This window comes from Notechis scutatus, chromosome 2 (genome assembly GCF_049901735.1).
Source record: "Notechis scutatus isolate UNSWTSFEM ecotype Mainland chromosome 2, rNotScu1.2, whole genome shotgun sequence".
NCBI lineage: Eukaryota > Metazoa > Chordata > Lepidosauria > Squamata > Elapidae > Notechis > Notechis scutatus.
Genome location: NC_142010.1, coordinates 59407304 through 59425237, shown reverse-complemented (window position 1 = coordinate 59425237; position 17934 = coordinate 59407304). Strand labels below are relative to the sequence as shown.

General features: G+C 40.7%; 1 protein-coding gene across 3 annotated transcripts in view; it reads right to left on the bottom strand.

Annotated features, from left to right (window-relative positions):
- The window catches only part of TAMM41 (TAM41 mitochondrial translocator assembly and maintenance homolog), a 29690-nt gene extending 13535 nt beyond the window's left edge, over nt 1-16155 (bottom strand). The window contains exons 1-6 of one of the 3 annotated variants that reach the window (XM_087954858.1): nt 15928-16155; nt 14884-15063; nt 14099-14191; nt 8639-8789; nt 5525-5670; nt 1959-2124 (exon numbers count right to left, since the gene is read on the bottom strand). In XM_087954858.1, coding sequence (XP_087810984.1) covers nt 1959-2124; nt 5525-5670; nt 8639-8789; nt 14099-14191; nt 14884-15063; nt 15928-16056 — 865 coding nt within the window. In that variant the 5' untranslated portion in view covers nt 16057-16155. The remainder of the gene's footprint in view (nt 1-1958; nt 2125-5524; nt 5671-8638; nt 8790-14098; nt 14192-14883; nt 15064-15927) is intronic. The other 2 variants (XM_026680567.2, XM_087954859.1) reach the window with 2 other exon arrangements.
- Between the last annotated feature and the right edge of the window lie 1779 nt (nt 16156-17934).

The following is a 17934-nucleotide window of genomic DNA, read 5'->3' as shown; positions in this document are numbered from 1 at the left end:
TTAGGCTGAACACTTTTCTCCCAAAGGAGGCATGTGTGACTGGATGAATGCTGTGATAGTCATCAGGATCAAGTAAATATTTCTTAAGGTATGTCTCAGTCAGGAAAACTGGGGGCCATTGCTGCCAAACTGGCAACAATTACCTGCAGGACCCACCCAGAAATCCCCTTCAGCTGAAACTAATTATAATTTAATTAATCTAATTAGTCAAGAGAGCAAAGGGGCAGACAGCTGATTAAATTTTCCAAGCAAACTGCCCATCTCTTTGCCCTATATTAATTGAAACTCATTTAATACAGCATAACCAGACTAGATGGTATGCTGGCAACCTTTCCAGAGTAACTTTCCTGACAACTATGGCTGTTTTGTATAATATCCTACTTTGCAAACACCATGGTTGTAGCATTTAAGATAGTGGGAAATTCAGGCTGAGAGCTGGAATTTCTAAATCCATCCCTGGACATAACTAAATCCCAAGGTCAGTCTCAAATTCAGCCCTGAGGAGCTTATAGGTTATTGGCTAAGACCCAACATCCAATGATAGTTCTTCATATTTTATGGCAATTGGCTTTTGAGCCAAATCATCTGAAATAGGGAATTTTTTTAAACAATAAAAGAGCTACCAAACCCAGGTCTCTACAGAAACCAACATGGTGCCAAAAATAAGGATGTGTGTACTTTTATGCTGTGGTGTATTTGGACTTATCATAACAACATTAACATGGTAATCATTTTGTGCAATTTAATAGACCAAGTGAGATCATTCAGTATGTTCATAACTCCCACCCCCAGGCACAGAGCTGGAATTTCTAAATACATCATTGGACACAACCAGCTCCCAGGTTCAATCCACAAGTTCTGCCTGAGGAGCTATGTTTATTCAGGTGGCTATTGGCTAAGACCGAATGAATGGTGCAACCAATGAATGGGACACACCCAGTGATAGTTCTGCATGTTCCACGGTAAGTGGTTTGTGAGCCAAATTACCTGAAAGAGAGAATCCACAAGTAGAAATTGTTGGACAAATATACTGAGAGAAGCTTGTTAGGCATGACTAAAGCTTTGGCGTAAGAACATAGCATTTTGAATTACCGTATATGCCGGCGTATAAGACGACCCGGCGTATAAGGCGACCCCCAACATTTCCACTCAAAATATAGTTTATTATATACTCGCCCCTCTTCCGCACGCCTTCCACTTTTGCACTTTTTTTTTTTGAGGCACTTTTGTGCACTGTGGAAGCGATCCCGTGAAGCGAAGGAGCAGCCAGCCTTCTCCCAGCTCCCAAGGAAGCGAGGCTCGCACCGCCCGGGCTCCACTGAGGTATCCGGCTGGGGCTGTCAGGAGTTGTTACCGCTGGCGCGGCTCGCGCGGCTCCAGTCCGCGTTGCCTCGGGAAGGAAAGGCAAAAGGAAGAGCCGCGGCGCGCTTTGCAATGGCAGCAGCGGCTCCTGGTTTTGCCTTTCCCTTCCCGAGGCAACACGGACTGGAGCCGTGCGGAGCCGCACCAGCGGTAACAACTCCTGACAGCCCCAGCCGGATACCTCAGCGGAGCTCGGGCGGTGCGAGCCTCGTTTCCTTGGGAGCTGGGAGAAGGCTGGCTGCTCCTTTCGGCTTCACGGATCTGCTTCCACGGTGCGCAAAGTGCCTCAGCCGCGGGCAGCCGCAGTGCTTCCCAATTACTATTTGCCGGCGTATAAGGCGACCCGGCATATAAGGCGACCCCCAATTGGAGGCATGTTTTTCAGGGCAAAAAGTTGTCTTATACGCCGGCAAATACGGTAGTCTTTATAGATTCTAAAATGGGCTGACAGAAAAAGTATCAATTACATCATCAGCTTTGATACCACTGCCCATTTCCAGCCACATATACTTAAATACTATGGATTCTGAAACTACTATATACAAGATTGATTCTAAAATATTCTCTTCTGCAAATGAATTATCATTAAAGCCTACCTTGGTGTACCACAAATCTACAGTCAGGGTCATGGGCGACTTGTAATAAAATTTCTTCCACATCTCTGTTCTTCCCTGGAGAATCCTTGAGAGAAGTTATTTTTTGCTGCAGGGTGCTTGGTAAAGCCATCAGTTGTGCAAACTGACCTTCTGGACTTTTATCTATCTAAGGATCAAAAAAGGAGCAGACACAGCTTGTTTTAACAATATAGAAAATTAGCAGCCCCATCTGAAACCAAGTTGCCAGTTCCTGGCGGTTATGTGCACTGACTTTCCTTCATGGTCCATTCATCCATAAAAGGGCACAGAAACTGGTTAATGCAGAAGAGAAAGCATCAATGAATATGAGTACATCTAGCCCAGTAGAGCTGACTGATTTGACTCAAAATTGTACCTGCATTTTGATCTTCATTGCCACTTACAAATGTTTTAAATACTAGACTGGACCTGGGTTGTTTACATTCAGAAATTTACTTATTTAAAGAACTTATATGGCTACCTACCTCACTCAATGAATCTATACTGCAACACTTCCTACTCTTCCCAACAAGGCATCAGAATCACCCATAAAAATTTTATAAGGCTTTTAAATTTTAACAAAAGATAAAATACAAGAAAACAAAAAAAAGGAAAAAGTGGGTAAGAAACAAAATTGGGTTTACAGAAAAAGAGAAAAAATATAGAAAAGAGTAACTTCTGACTTTCTTCAGTATAGATACTAGCATAAAATAACATTGTTCTGACGTTAGCTATAATACATAATACATAATACTTCTATAATCATAATCAGTTCTATCAAATCCCACAGTTAAACTTTCATCTCTTTCACTTTCAAGCAAAAAGTCCAAAAGTGGTTTCCAAGTAGATACAAACCTAGGCAAAGTCTTTTATTTAATCAAAGCAGTCAGTTTTGCCATCATCTCTGCCAAATCCATTAACTTCACCAGTCTTTCCATTGTGGGAATATGTAAGTCTTTCCATTTCTGTACATATGAAAGTCTCACTGCTAGAATCACCCGTATTACTGGCTCAACCCCATTCTAGTGCTATGCTTGGAGGAGCAGCCAAGTCTTCATGGCCTTCCAAAAGGCTAAAAGAATAAGGAGAGTTGAACTTCAGATGGAAGACTATTCAAAAGGGTTAGGTGGGATGAGTAGTACCAGATGACAACTTATGAAAGAAAGGGACATGGAATGTGCACTTTCTATCTGGTTTCTGCCCTTCCAGACTCTTCTAGCCTCCAGTGAGCAAACACCTGAATAGCATCACTTGCGCACCATGGAGTAGACATATTTAACAGTATCATACTGGACCTAATGCTATTAAATTACTCCATCCAATAGCTTCATGTAGATCTTATCTTGGAGAGGAGACAGACTGGAGCCTGGAGAACCCCCCATAAAAGCCAAGGGTTGGATCTTTCTTTCCCATAAACATTTCCTGGTAATAGGCATGGAAGGAGGAGAACCACTTCAAAATGGCCCCCATTTCTAATCACCTCAGATGGTCTAGAGCAGGGGTCCCCAACCACCGGGCCGCGGACCGGCACCGGGCCGTGGAGCACTCTCTACCAGGCCGCAAAGAATTTTTTTTAAAAAAATGGCGGCTTTCTTCACCTTCGGTGAATGCTGCTGGGATCGGGGTTCAAGGACACAAATGAAAGAAGGGGAGGGAGGAAGCAACCGAAGCCTGTCCTTCTCTCTGAGTCAGCTCTCTCAGTCGCTCTCTCGCTCCTCCACCAGCCCAGGAAGAAACTGCTTCAAAGAAGCGTGGGGGGGCTTTTCCTGTCGCTGCAGCGCCTCCGAAGCGCCCGTTTCTCCCCACCCCACCCTGTCCGCTCGCCCGCCAGCGCGCGGGGTTCAACCCAGTGCTCCGTTCTGCCTGCCTGCCTGCCTTCGTTAATGGTTGAATTGGAACAGCTTCGGCTGAGTAAAAGAGGCGAATAGTTATTATTCTCAGCCGAAGCTGCTCCCAAACAACCAGAAACTAAGGCAGGCAGGCAGGCAGGCAGAACGGGACACTGTGGATTGAAGCACGCGCGGCGGGCGGGCGGGTGGGGGTGGGGGTGAAACGGGCGCTCGGAATAGCTGCGGCGACAGGAAAAGCAGCTTCTTTGAAGCAGTTTCTTCCTGGGCTGGTGGAGCAGCAGAGAGCGAAGCCTCCTTCTCTCTCTCTCTCTCCCCCCGGTCCTTGCAAAATTTTCTGCTTGAAACCGGTCCCTGGTACAAAAAAGGTTGGGGACCACTGGTCTAGAGGCATACCATGGTTGATGGTATTGAAAGCTGTTGAGTAAAGGGCCAGGATGGGTGCATCACCTCAATCCTTTCAGAAGTCACCCACCTACATGGTTATCTACAAACCTAGAACCTCTGAGTAGGCAGAGAAAAAGATATAATACAGGATAAATGAAGAGACTGTAAAGGAAGGAAAATCTTAAATCTTAAGCAGATAGCCTTGGTCAGTATATAAATAGATCTTCAAAGACTGGTTTAAACATTTTTAATTCAGGCAGAGGTTTTTTTTTTCCAATTTTGAGCTAATACTTATATCCTATTTTCTATCATTTATAATCTCCAACAGAATCATCAAGTTGCTAAATATCACCACACAGTTCTCATTTACAGCAGAAAAATGTTTCCAAATGAGATTGGTCCAATAATTAATTAATTCATGAAACATGATTTATCTGAAAAGTTAACTTTTGCTATATAAAATTTGGTTTGTTTAGTCTTTGGATAATTTGTTATAAATCTTTACCAAATACATTATCCTCATTGCTTATATGGATTAATCATTTTTCCTGAAAACTACTGTAAATTAAACCAGGATTCATCTACCCAGGGGTGGGATTCTACCGGTTCTGTCCACCTCTGTAGAACCGGTAGCTCTGAAGAGCAACAGACATAGAACCAGTTCTATGTCTGCTGATGTTTTTGCCCACCCGTCCACCTGGGGTCTTACCTGACCTTTATTTCCTGCTTTTTCAACTTCAGCTGCCGTGCAAGGCACAGCTGCAGTTAAAAAAGCAGGAAAAAAGGGCTTTTTCAAAGGCTGCTTCTCAGTGTGCAGGGAAGCACATCGTAAATCAACGAACCTCGTAAATCACTGAACTGGTAGTTAACCCTGTCGGATCCCACCCCTGCATCCACCCAATATAAAGCAGAATATAACAAAATGGCATTTATTAATACATGTTTCTGTATGTATGTCCTGAGTCAGGCTTGACTCCTATCAACTACCTGGACAACTGCACAAAGTTTTTGGGACGTGTTTTGCTAGTTTTCTTCCAAGGGCTGGGGCAGAATGATTGCCCCAAATAGAACTCTTGGTCTACTTTTCTAGCTCAATACCTTTAACTATGACACCAAAGATGACGCTCTTGAATACAACAAAATTTAGATTGACAGAATGACATTTCTAAAGTAAGATAATGCCTTACTTTTCCAGATACCTTAAGTAATCAAGCCACCTGGATATGCCAGGCTGGAAAGCTTATTATTTAACATATCACACTACTCAAAATAGTTTACTTTTAAAAAAAGAGCTTGCAATATTGACCTGCTTACCTCTAACTTGCCCAGCTGATGCTTGTATATCACTTGAGGGCTATCTTGCAAAATATGGCTATAGAGCTTCTGAAAATGTATCATGTTTGGTTTCACTATGTTCATAACCTTTGATTTATCTTCTCCAATGAGCATTCTGAAATCGCCTGAAGCAAAGTCAGATTATCAATATTTATATAGGCAACCTGTTTATAGAAATGTAGTTTGCCTTACAATTAATAAGATTTCTAATACTAGCTGCAAACTGAGACTTAGTCTTTTCTTAGTAATTATTACACCAAAGCAGGGGTGGGGAACTATGGCTCCTTCATGACTTGGGGACTTCAACTTCCAGAATTCCTGAGCCAGGCATGCTGGCTCAGGAATTATGGGAGTTGAAGTCCACAAGTCGTAAAGGGGCCATAGTTACCCATCCCTTCATTACAGAAACAGTGAAAATGTGCACTGCAAAATGTACACTGCACTGATGATACATAGCAAAGAAAATATAGCAAATACATGTCCTTGAGCCAGAAGATTCCACTTAAAATCACTAAGTTGTGAATCTCGCACTGTGGCTTTGGAACACCTATTAGCAGAATTTATCTCACATATCTATTTTTTAAAAGTCCATCAAACATAGTAAGAGCTCCTTTTATTTAAAAAATGCAGTTTAGGAAACTGCAGGCAGAATATTAATTGCATTAGAATTCCGCAGGAGAGCCTTGCCAATTGGAAAAGTAATGGTGAGTGGACCTATGTGATAAAAAGAAAGACCACATTCCCATGACACTTGGCAGGCTCTCCTCCAGAGGCATTAGATTGTAACTGCTGTCCTTCCCACACAGCTCAGGTATGTGGCCTGAGGATGTTGGGGACTGTGGTCCAACACACATGGAGGTTTTGGGTTTGGGGCAAGCTGATCTTATCAGAATGCCTATGCCATTTTCCTCTTAAACACACAGTTTGAACTGCAATTTGTGTCAGCCAGCAGGATGTGCCTTGACCTCTCCTGAAACAAAGTCATCTGCCTGATTTGATGGGAAATAAATCCTAAAGAAGGCTTGAAGGTCTCCCTCACCTCCAACATGCCAACATAATATATTCATTAGTTTTGAGTGCAAGAGCTGCATCTTTTGTCTTTCTTTGCAATTCCTGGATTATTGAATTAAGCTTCCATTGAATAGTACTCCTTTTAACACCCAAATGTATTACATTGAACAAAAATTTGTACATTCATCTGATTTAAGCAGAAAATCGCATAGGAAAATATCTAAGAAAAAAAATAATATGGGTGCTTTCTAGCTGATAGGATGCAGGCAATAAGATATTCAGCTGAAAGCCTCCAGAGACCCTCACTTGTAGGAAATAAAAGTAGGCCAAATGCAAAAATGGGCTATGGCTGTGCAGTGCACACTGGCAATATGCCCAACTTGTCCTTATTATTAGCAGCAAATGATACATGTGGCAAATGTCACATTACAGCCAATGAAACCATGCAGGGAAGCCAATGGGCTACAATGAATGACAGAAAACATTTGGACTTTGGTGGTTGTGTATGAAGGAAGGAATCCATATGCTGGCAATAATCTTGTGTTAAGTTCTGATAATTAAGGATAATGAAAGAATCAGTGATGAGTTTGAGGGAAATTGTGCAATATTCAGAATAAATGTAATGGAGAAAAATTAGTCTGTTAAGCCACATAAATGCATAAGTGAGAACAGTCTGAGCTCTAAGAACAAAACAGATGTGATAAACATCTGTTTTGAATATATAATTTAAGTATATGTCCATTTGTAAATGTACATATGTTAAAGCAAAGAATTTAAGAGTACAAAGAACCTGATAATTTATAAAAATATAAACTGACAGAAGCAGTATAGGCTAAAAGAGCATTTTGAATGTGCGATACCATCTTATTTAGTAGTGGATTTTGTGGAAAAATAGACAAGAAAGAAGAGAAAAATGGGAAGAATCAAAAATCATAGAGTTGGAAGAGATTTTGAAGGTCATCTATCCAACCTCCTGACCAGCGCAAGAATCCTCATAGCTTCCTGGACAAAGACTGTTTAATTTTTCTTGAGAAACTACAAATTTAGGAGGCAGGCCATTCCACTACTTAAAAACTCTCACATCAGGAAAGTCCTCCTTATTTTAAGTCTGGATCTCTCACAATTCAGCCTCTATTCTTTGGTTCTTGTAAAAGTAGGGGGCTTGCAAGAAGGAGGAAGATGAGTCCTAGTGTCGACCCTGAAGCTCACCTGAATGGACCCATCTTGGAGCTTCAGTGTTGCCACAGCGGAGCGAAGGATAGGGAGGAGAGATTAGAGATAGCTGGGCTTCTGTAGTCAAAATAAAATACTTTCTCAAGACTTTCTCCTGGGACATTCTCACGCCTGGCTGAGAGAGGGAGTGACTGATTGTTTGAGGTTGAGGGAAAAACTTACTTTTACTTTTGATTATGTGAAAACCAAGGGGCCCTTCAGAGTTGGTTTTCACCAGATATGTGCCAATATGATATTTCCAATAAAGCTATTTTTTGAGGAATTCACCTGCCTCGGAGTTTTTTGCTCGCAATGGATTTATTACTTGGAACCCTGACGTCTGCATTTTCAGAGTGGAATGAATGGAAAATGGACAGCAAAAAAGATGTGGAAACTGCTTGGAAGAGAATAAAAAGGATGTTACAGAAGATTACAGAAGTGTGACGAGTAACATTAATGGGAAATATGGAAAATGATGAAGCATCATTTTCCAGAATCTGTGAATGAAGAAAGATATGCATGTTAGAGGATGATGAAGAAAGGAGGTGAGAAAGATATAGTAATACGTTAATGCATAGAAAGGGAAAAAAAGTTGTAGAGAATGTAGGCAAACAGAGAAGGACTACAAAAAAACCCCAAAAACCTAAGAGCAAATGCAAGGAAAAGTGCCAAACGAGTATCCAACTGAGTGAACAGAATTGAAAATAATTTTAAGCTGTACATATGTAAAATCCAGAGCATTTCTTCCTAATAGTCTGTTAAATGCTGAGCCAACCATAAATAAAGTTGGTGCACATCTTTCATTAACAGTTACTTTCTTGTTTGTTTGTTTTTTAATCAATTATTAAACAATTTAAAAGCCATACTCACCACAATATGACAATCCAGCGATCTTCATATAAAGATCCTCTTCAGAGAAACTTTCAGGCAACATGAGAAAGGCTGCCATGACAGCACTCTTCAAATTACTGGTCAGGGCCTCTTGCAGCTTAACATTCTCATTCTGAGCCAGAATTTTCACCTGTAATCAGTTGGAAAATTTGGTCATCAAATAATCAACAAGCCATTTCATTAGAACAATCCTCTACAGCAGTGGTTGCCACCCAGTGGGCCGGGACCACTGGTGGTCCGTGAGAAAATTTTGGTGGTCCACAGAGAAATGTCACCCCAAAGCATCCCCCAAAGCAATTAATCCAGGCTGCACGGGAACACAAGTCTGCATCACCCACATGTCCCGTGGGTACACAAGGCTTTCTCTCCCCAAAACTCCACCAGAAATGAGTCTTTGGGACCCTGCAAGGCATCTTGCTCCAAGAGGCTGCGCCGGTGCGACAAGTCTCACAAAGACTCATTTCCGGCAGAGTTTGGGGAAGAAAAAGAAAGACTTCTGCTGCTTCTGCTGCGTTCCTTGCATGAAGCCAAAAATCTCTCTCCTCCCCCCCCCACCCCACCCAAGAATGAAGCTGGAGACGATATCCTGCGATCCCAAATAAAGAATGATCTATTGGTAGGAAATGGGGTAGGGAATTTCCCTGCAGACTTTTTTGGGGATTTTCCCAGGGTCTCCGGTCTGCGGGATTTAAAATTATGAGTTTGGTGGTCCCTGAGGTCTAAAAGGTTGGCGACCCTTGCTCTAAAGCAGGGATGTCAAATTTGTGTCATCACGGTGGCATCACGTCCCCCGTTTTGCTAAACTGGGCAGGACACATCCGGCCCGCAGGCCACGAGTTTGACACCCCTGCTCCAAAGTTTGTTTAAGGGATATCTTCAGAAATTGAAGCAAACATAAACAGGCCTTCATCCTGAAGGCAAAATGCTTTCCTTAGCTTAATTAAAAGGTGGGAACAAAAGGTCTATGAAACCCAGCCACAATGATAATGGCCTTTGAAATCAAGAAAATGTTAAGACTTTATGAAATGATATAGAAAAATCTACAGCAGCATAAGACCCCACACTCCAATTTATGTTTTTCAAAGCTTTTTTTCAAAGAACTTTGCCATTTCTGTTTTAACACACATCTTCTGAGGCAGCTTCAAACAGAAAAAAATGTGTACAATCTTGTTATGTGTGTTCATTGAAGAAGACTTCTTTTACTAGATCTGACTCAATACGTTGAAAGAACAAGTATTGCCTCTAACATCATCACCATTTGCTCAAATGAAAAAAAAATCCACAAGATGAGTGAAGGAGACAGCTGGAACTAAACTGAATAAAACAGTATTTTGTGATAGAGTTCAGTTTTCCAAACATGCAGAAAGCACGCAAACATGCAGAAAGCACACAAACATCACTAATTCCATGACAGAGGCATGATTGTATCCAGAACCTCACAACTGAAGATACACACACACACCACTCTCTCTCTCTCTCTCTCTCTTTCTCTCTCTAAATGCAACCCTGGAGACTCAAAATGAACCTGTGGGGCATCCAATATCATTATTTTTCCATTATCTCTCCATGCATCTGAAGTGTGGTTTTTGTTAGTTACATAAAATTTGAACCATCTGAGTTGTTAAAGGTAAACTGGTCCTGTGAGAGGCTCCTAGAACACATGTTTTCAATTTGCTCTCTAGCCTGTTTTTGAAAGCCTAATTTTGCAAACAAGCATTCCCTCCCCCCAAACGGAGCGGGGAGGAAATCAGTACCATCCTGTGGAACTGCAAGAGGCTGAGAGAACAATCTTGGAGTACAGTGGAACCCAGCTGCCTTGCTAACTGTTTCCAATGACTAAATTACACAGCCCGTTGAATAATCAAGTAAACAAATCGTAAATTAACTGCTATGGAGAATAACTGTGTTACTTGCTAGGAAAGCAAATTCACTGGACAGCATTAAGTGGGGGGGGGAGGGATAAAGAAAGGTAGCTCTCTGACCTTGAACTTGCCTTGGACTATAGTTGCATTTCAAGAGAATATTTGTAGAAGCACCAAACGTCTCATCGTGTTTAGGTTAATTTCTGAATATGCCCATATTTGAAAAAGCTTGAAGGATTTGTTTTATATTTTTATTTGGTTTGTAACTTTAGCTGTGGCCCGTGTTATCCTAACTAAAAATGAAACAAAACAACTAAACCACCAACCTTTGGAATGAGTTTTGGAGGAAAAACGAGGTGCAGGGGGGACTCTGCGTGTGCCCCCCCCCATATCTCATTTTTGCCCATGGCCTCCAGCAGCACTCTGCTGGTCGAAAACAGGCCGCATGGACCATTTTGGGGGCTTTTGGGGCCCGTTTTTCAGCCAGCAGAGTGCTGCAGGAGTCCATGGAGGGTGAAACCAAGGCGCAGAGGGGCCACATGTGGCCCGTTTTAGCTACCAGAGGCACTGCGGGCCAGTCCTTTGAAAGTTCCAGCCCAGCCCCGCAGGCCAGATTTAACCTTGCGGGTCAGATCCAGCCCACAGGCCTTGTGTTTGACACCCTTGCTTTAAAAGAAAACATAATCCGAATTCCACAAGGCCATGCTTGATGTGCTTCAATGTACACTTTGTGTAGGAGGGATAAATTAATTAGAGGTCCAGCTTGGTGTCAGATCATAAACTTTTGGAATAAACTGAAGTTTTACTCTGAGAATTAGTCCTGTTAGATATGGGTTTATAGCTGTTGCTCCAGATAAACTATAAAGCAAAGACAAGGAGCCTACTGTGAAACAATTCACTACCTCCTCATATGCAACTTCCAAGTTAAGCTAATGCAGAAGATGAGAACCAACCAGTTCCACAAGATGATCTTCAGCATATACCCACTATTGTCAATGATTACATCAAGAATTGCTTTGAAATCCTGAACACAGGGAACCAATGATCCTTGGAATGAAATTTAAAAAGCTGCTAAGGAGGAATCTAAAGAGAGTCTGCCAAAGATGAAAAATCAGGTTGGGGACTTCCTGGAATAGGTCTAGCTATGCGGCTGCTAAGAATCAGTGTCAGATATGCATAAAGGACTTGTCTTTACATAGCATATAAATCTGTATCTGCTGTTAATCAGAAAGAAATGTTTTTAAAAGCCCCCCTACCAATAGAAAGGCTTTAACATGCAAGTGATGAAAAAAATTGACAAAACCCACATAGCATTTGCATTATTTTTCCAAAATGAAAAAAAGGAAAACCCTAAATATCCATGTGGCAACCATTACATCTAGTACATCTCATTTTAAATCGTTAAAATAAAGTAGTTCCATATAAAACTTGTTATTAAGTACCATTGGTTTCATTGTAAATGCTAGAGACCTACTTGTGTACAATCTCTACCTGAACGAACAAGTGCCTACTCAAACAGTTGACAAATTAACAGAAAAGCTAAATAAACACAAATGAAAACATATTTTGCCTAATACAGTGCAACTTTCTCATGAATCAAAACATTTCATACACTGTGATATGGCTATATGGAACCACCAATCACTAATCACCTTGCATGTTAAAAGTTAACACATTTGACAAAGTTTTCAAGGGAGAAATTAGCAAGAGCAACTGAATGCATTTGAAGCAAAATCCTGTAAGAACTTAACAGAAAAAGTGGCTTACATTTGATTGCAGTTTAATCTAGTTCCCACATGAAAAGATGAACATTAAGGTTTTTTAAAGAATGTCACAATGACCAATTAGGAATAAAGACTCTACACCAGGGGTGTCAAACAGGTGACCAGTGGGCTGGAAGAGTCACACATAGGCCACGCCCACCCCCAGGAAGGGGAAAAAAACGTTGTGAAACATCATGTGATGGCAATGTGATGCTGCCAGTTTGACACCCGTGTCCTACACTGTAGAGCAGGGGTGTCCAACCTTGGCAACTTTAAGACTTGTGGACTTCAACTCCCAGAGTTCCTCAGCCAGCAAAGCTGGCTGAGGAACTCTGGGAGTTGAAGTCCACAAGTCTTAAAGTTGCCAAGGTTGGACACCCCTGCTGTAGAGCCTCTTCTAAGGCCAATATGTAATTTCTGGCTTATTCTGTCTTAACAAATATTAAGGGACATATTCCAAAGCTTTTAGAACCTTTCTTTCTCAGTTTAGTGCCTTGGAAAAATTTTGTGTAATAGAGTGAGAAAATGCTACACAGCAGGTAAAATTACAATATAACACAAATCAAATGGAAATTCAGAGATGTCCAAAATTAAGATTCAACTCCAAATGGATCCCTTTTTCCATATCAATGTACTATTAAATTATTACTAAATGTATCTTAAACCAAACTGGTTGTCTTTTTTTTTTTTAATCTTAACTTTGCTTCCATCTTGTGGCCGCTCAGAATAATTTATTGTGATGGGCACCTAAATTGAATTCTGTTGTATTTACTATCATCAACATTATATAAGATATATAAAATGTTTAAATATGTATGGTATTTAGGTTTCTTCGGGTATTTTCCCACGTCTTAATATTTGTGCTTTTATTATAGCGACGAAAATACCTAAATGGTATTTAAATACCTAAAAGAAACCTAAATACCATACATATAAATACTCGCGAAAACATAAGAAAACAAATGTTTAAATAGCGTATACTTCCGTACAATGAGCTACAGCCACATATTCTAGCACAATCATTGCAAATATGAAGCGATCACACTTATCCAATTCAACACCCTGTCACATGCTTCTTCTAGAGTCAGGGATTGCATTGTTGGTATACAGTTGTTAGAGATATTGCAATTGTCTCATACTGTTTACCTTGACTTAGCATGTTGTGCAAAACCATGGATAGCTTAATGTTACATGAAGAACAGAAGAGCAAATAATAATAGCCTGCCATCTATTGGAATGGAGCTGGTCAGTGCTTCTGAAAAAAAACAAAAAACGCCTCTGTTCTCTTCAGTTCCAAAATGCACCTCTTGCTTAGCCCTCACCCCAGCACACTGGGTAATTTGCTCAATTATCAAAGAACTTTGGGAATAAAAACCAACGGGCATGAACTGAACACTCTTGTTTTGAAACCATGCCAATACATCCTCCCCATTTGGATCTGGAAACAAGCCTGCAGCATTTTCAGACTCCTTTAAGGAATGCTTAATCAATGGAGGGTTTTCCAGTTTTGGGGGCTGGGGAGCAGGAGGGCAAGAGAGACAATACAACATTGGATTGTGTAGCCATCTCTTCAAAACAACAGAGGACAAGTTAATCCTCCATTTGAAATAAAAACAAATCATGTAAGGCCTTTAGATCAAATGTAGTAGCAACTTAAACATCAGATACTTTTAAATGTTAGCAGTCTAGACAATACCATTATGACTCACAGCCACCACTTATTTTCACCATTCAATTACCATATTATTACAGTCAGTGCTATCTACTATACTTTTTTTCATTTGTAATTTTAAACAAATAAGCAGTAGTAGTACCGGCTTTTGTAGACGTCCAGCTACATAAAGTGTCTTCCATCGCAACAAATCTTCAATTAAAGCATCAGTACTTATGACACCATATTTTATAACCTGGCAGAAAAGAAAGCTAAATCAGACAAATGAAATTTTGAGATAGGTTTAGCTCTACCTAAATCAAACATTGAAAAGTTAAAAATGCCAGAAGTCTTATTATTCTGACCTTTTTAAGAAAATCAGATTTTCATCTAATTTTACAGGTCATTTTTCTGAAAAGCAACACATAGTACAGAGCAGGAACCTTTTTCCCCAGGAAATTTTGATTAAGGTGGCAATTTCTTCTTATTCTGCTATATACCCTTGAACTCAGATTTTTTTTTCTCTTCCCTTATTCCATGAGTGTCAAACTTCATCACATTACATGACGTATCGGGATGCATCAGGAAGGTTTTTGTCTTTGCGGAGCTGAGGTGGGCATGGCCTGTGCGTGATGCATCCAGACCACGGGACACCAGTTTGACATCCCTGCCTTATTCTGTAAGACTTCCTAAGAAGGTTGCTATGTTCCTGTGACTGGTTTTGAAACCCTCAGTAAATTTTAAAAAGAATGTATTCATTAAAAGTTTAATTAGAATAAACATTTCATTAATAAATTAGCAGATCAGAATACCTCTAAAATATGATTAACTTTAAAATTCAGTGAATATATTGCCTTCTAACAGCATTACAACACTGGAGAAAGATGATAAAAATCAGACAAATTAGAAATAATTTTGCATTCTTCTTAAGGTGTAAACATGACTTACCCTCCCATTACAAGGCACCAATGTATTGTAGTAAATCCCTGCTCCATAGTTTTGGATGCTGCATATTGACTTGGTTCCAAAATATTTTAGGCAGGAATAATGACTCCGATTTTTTGACAGGTTCATTGCATGCCATGTTGTAGAATCATCAACTGCAAATACAAAATCCAGCATATTGTTCTGCAAAGGAAAAGAAGGTACACTGACTTCTCTAGCTGGCAAAATCCACAATTCATCTGCTAACATCCAAATGTAATTTCAGGGGTCTTAAGCACCAATCTCATTTTTAGTTCGTCCAAGAAGTGTGTGAGACATGATGGAGAATGTTACTTGGACAGCTCTATCTTCCGGTGTGAGGCAGGAAAGACAGAAAGACGTTTGTCATTAGGTTGTCAGATTAACAGAGCAAGTAAAATAGTTTGTAGGAACCCTAAGCCCCACTCCTTTTCCCCTTTGAGGAAGATTAGAACAAGAAACTCAATTCAATGCAGTTCCCTGCATTATGTATATAACTCCTTTCATAAATCTAGAAAATCATGAACAGTTGCCATCTTCAGCTATAATGGGCTAGCACTGGTGTGTGTGTGTGTGTGTGTGTGTGTGTGTGTGTGTGTATCTATATCTATGTATCTATCTGTATATCTATATATAAAAACCTGAGGGAACTTCTGATTAATGCAGTGGACAGGTGTCCCAGGCAGGCATCACTGGAAGCCTTGTCACTAGGCAAGACTTAGGAGTAGGCTAAAGCAGTAAAAATAAAAATGATGGCACATGAACCTCAGTGTTAGAAAATCTGTAATATGCTTCGCTGGTGATAGAACTCAATTTAATCTTTCCCGATTTAAGCCAACTTCCTGTGTACACACAGGATTGGCCATCTCTCTGGAATACTAGCGCTCATCCAAGTATGTCAAAATCATGCTTCAGAAACAGGTCCGCTCCTCTCTTTCCAAGGGTAAAACGAATAGATATACAAGGTGGGCAAAATAGCTCAGTGGAGAAGGATGGGCACAAGGGCTTTAGGCCCCCGCCCCGGCTCACCTCCGTTGCGGCGGTAGAAGACCCCGCTTGTTGGAAGACCCCGGAGCCATAAGCGAAGGCTAAGCTGAGCTCTTGAGGGAAGTGAGCCAGGATCCTGCGGAACTTCAGGGCCGAGCTCGGAAAAGCCATGCGAGCAAGCAAGAAGGCGCTCCCGGAATTCGTGCTCGGCGCCTTCTTCCAAACCGGCACGGGGTCAGCCCGGGCGGAAGCTTCGCCTCGCCAGTAGCTCCGGAGAAAAGGTTGTTCGGGATGGGAGAAGAACAACCGACAAGTAGATTACGGAGGCTGTCTAAAACCACAGCGCCCCCTGCCTCAGGCGGTATCGCTCTTTCGCTTTAAGAAAATGGGCGCGCTCTGTTTAAATACATCGGGATGCATCTTTAGTGGATGTAAAACACGTACCCAGCAGCCTCTGTGCAATCGATGAAGTATATTCAGAAACACGCTGCTGCGTTAGTTTCAGGGATGCTTTCGCATAACGCCTCCTGTTATTCAAACTTTTCTCTTTTTTAACAGATTTGGAAGGTACCTTGTAGGTCATCTAGTCTAATCCCCTGCCCAAGCAGGAGACACCATTTCTGACAAATGGCAGTCCAATCTCTTCTTGAAAGCCTCCAATGATGAAGCTCCCACAACTTCCGAATGCAAACTGTTCCATTGGCTGTTTGCTCTTACTGTTTATTTTCAGATTGAATCTCTCTTTGTTCAGTTTCCATCCATTATTCCTTGTCTGGATTTCTTATGCCTTGAAAAATAGCTTGACCCCCTCCTCTTTGTGGCAGCCCCTCAAATACTGGAAGACTGCTATCATGTCTCCCCTGGTCCTTCTCTTCACTAGACTAGCCATGCCCAGTTCCTGTAACTGTTCGTCATATGTTTTAGCCTCCAGTCCCCTAATCATCCTGGTTGTTCTTCTCTGCACTCTTTCTAGATCTCAACATCTTTTTTATAGTGTGGTGACCAAAACTGGATGCAGTACTCTAGGTGTGATCTTACTAAGGCTTTATAGAGTGGTATTTTTGAGATGTTCTTTAAATCCAACCAAGCACTGCTTCCTTGATCTGCTTTGTAACTGAACTTCATTCCTTTTCTCTGTATGACCAAATTGCTTTCACAGACTTCTTTATGCCAGTTCTTCACGTCTGTATTCTATCCACATTAATTCTAGATCTGCATTTTTTACTCTTTATTAATTGCTTGTTTTGCCACACACATACACACACCCATCCCAATGCATTCATTTTTCTTTTTCTTTTTTCCTGATAATACCCATCTCTCAGTTCCATGGAACAAAGAACCACATTCACATACACAGGCCTTCTGATACGCATTCCTTTCCACAGACAGTTTACTGCCTTTCCATCAGCATTTGCATGTCTTAAAATGTCCCCATTTCACCAATATCAGTACACTACTAAAGTGTACAAGTTAATCTCCATTTACTTTACCCTTTTGCTGATGATATATTATTCTGTTTGTTCATTCCATTTTCCCTGTCAAATCATGTTCGCTGCTTAGATGAATTTTCAGGTTCATAATTCTCACTGCATCATGCAATCTACCATTTTCTCCAAATCATTTGGGGTCTCAAAACAATAAAATGGCATCCTTTGTTTACAAAAGTACATGTACATTCATTTCCCCAACCAATATGCCTTTGATGTGGTAATAAGCACTAGCAATACTGGGGTCTATATTAACCTAATGATTATGTAGCCTTTATTCCCTTCAACTTCACAATGGCATTTGTAATTTAGGCTCTGTGGAGCATTTACAAAATTAAAGTATGGTTGATTAGTTTGTGGCTTAGAGCTGTTGTCCCCAATTCTGGTCTGAGCCTGGTGCTGAGGCTAATGAAGGATTTTATTTATTTATTTGTTTGTTTGTTTGTTTATTTATTTATTTATTTTTTAGTTTGGTTTATCAATTGCTTACAAGATAATAGGTATAAGTAAGAACATAGTTATGAATACATGGATACATATAAGAAAAATAAAAGAAACAATA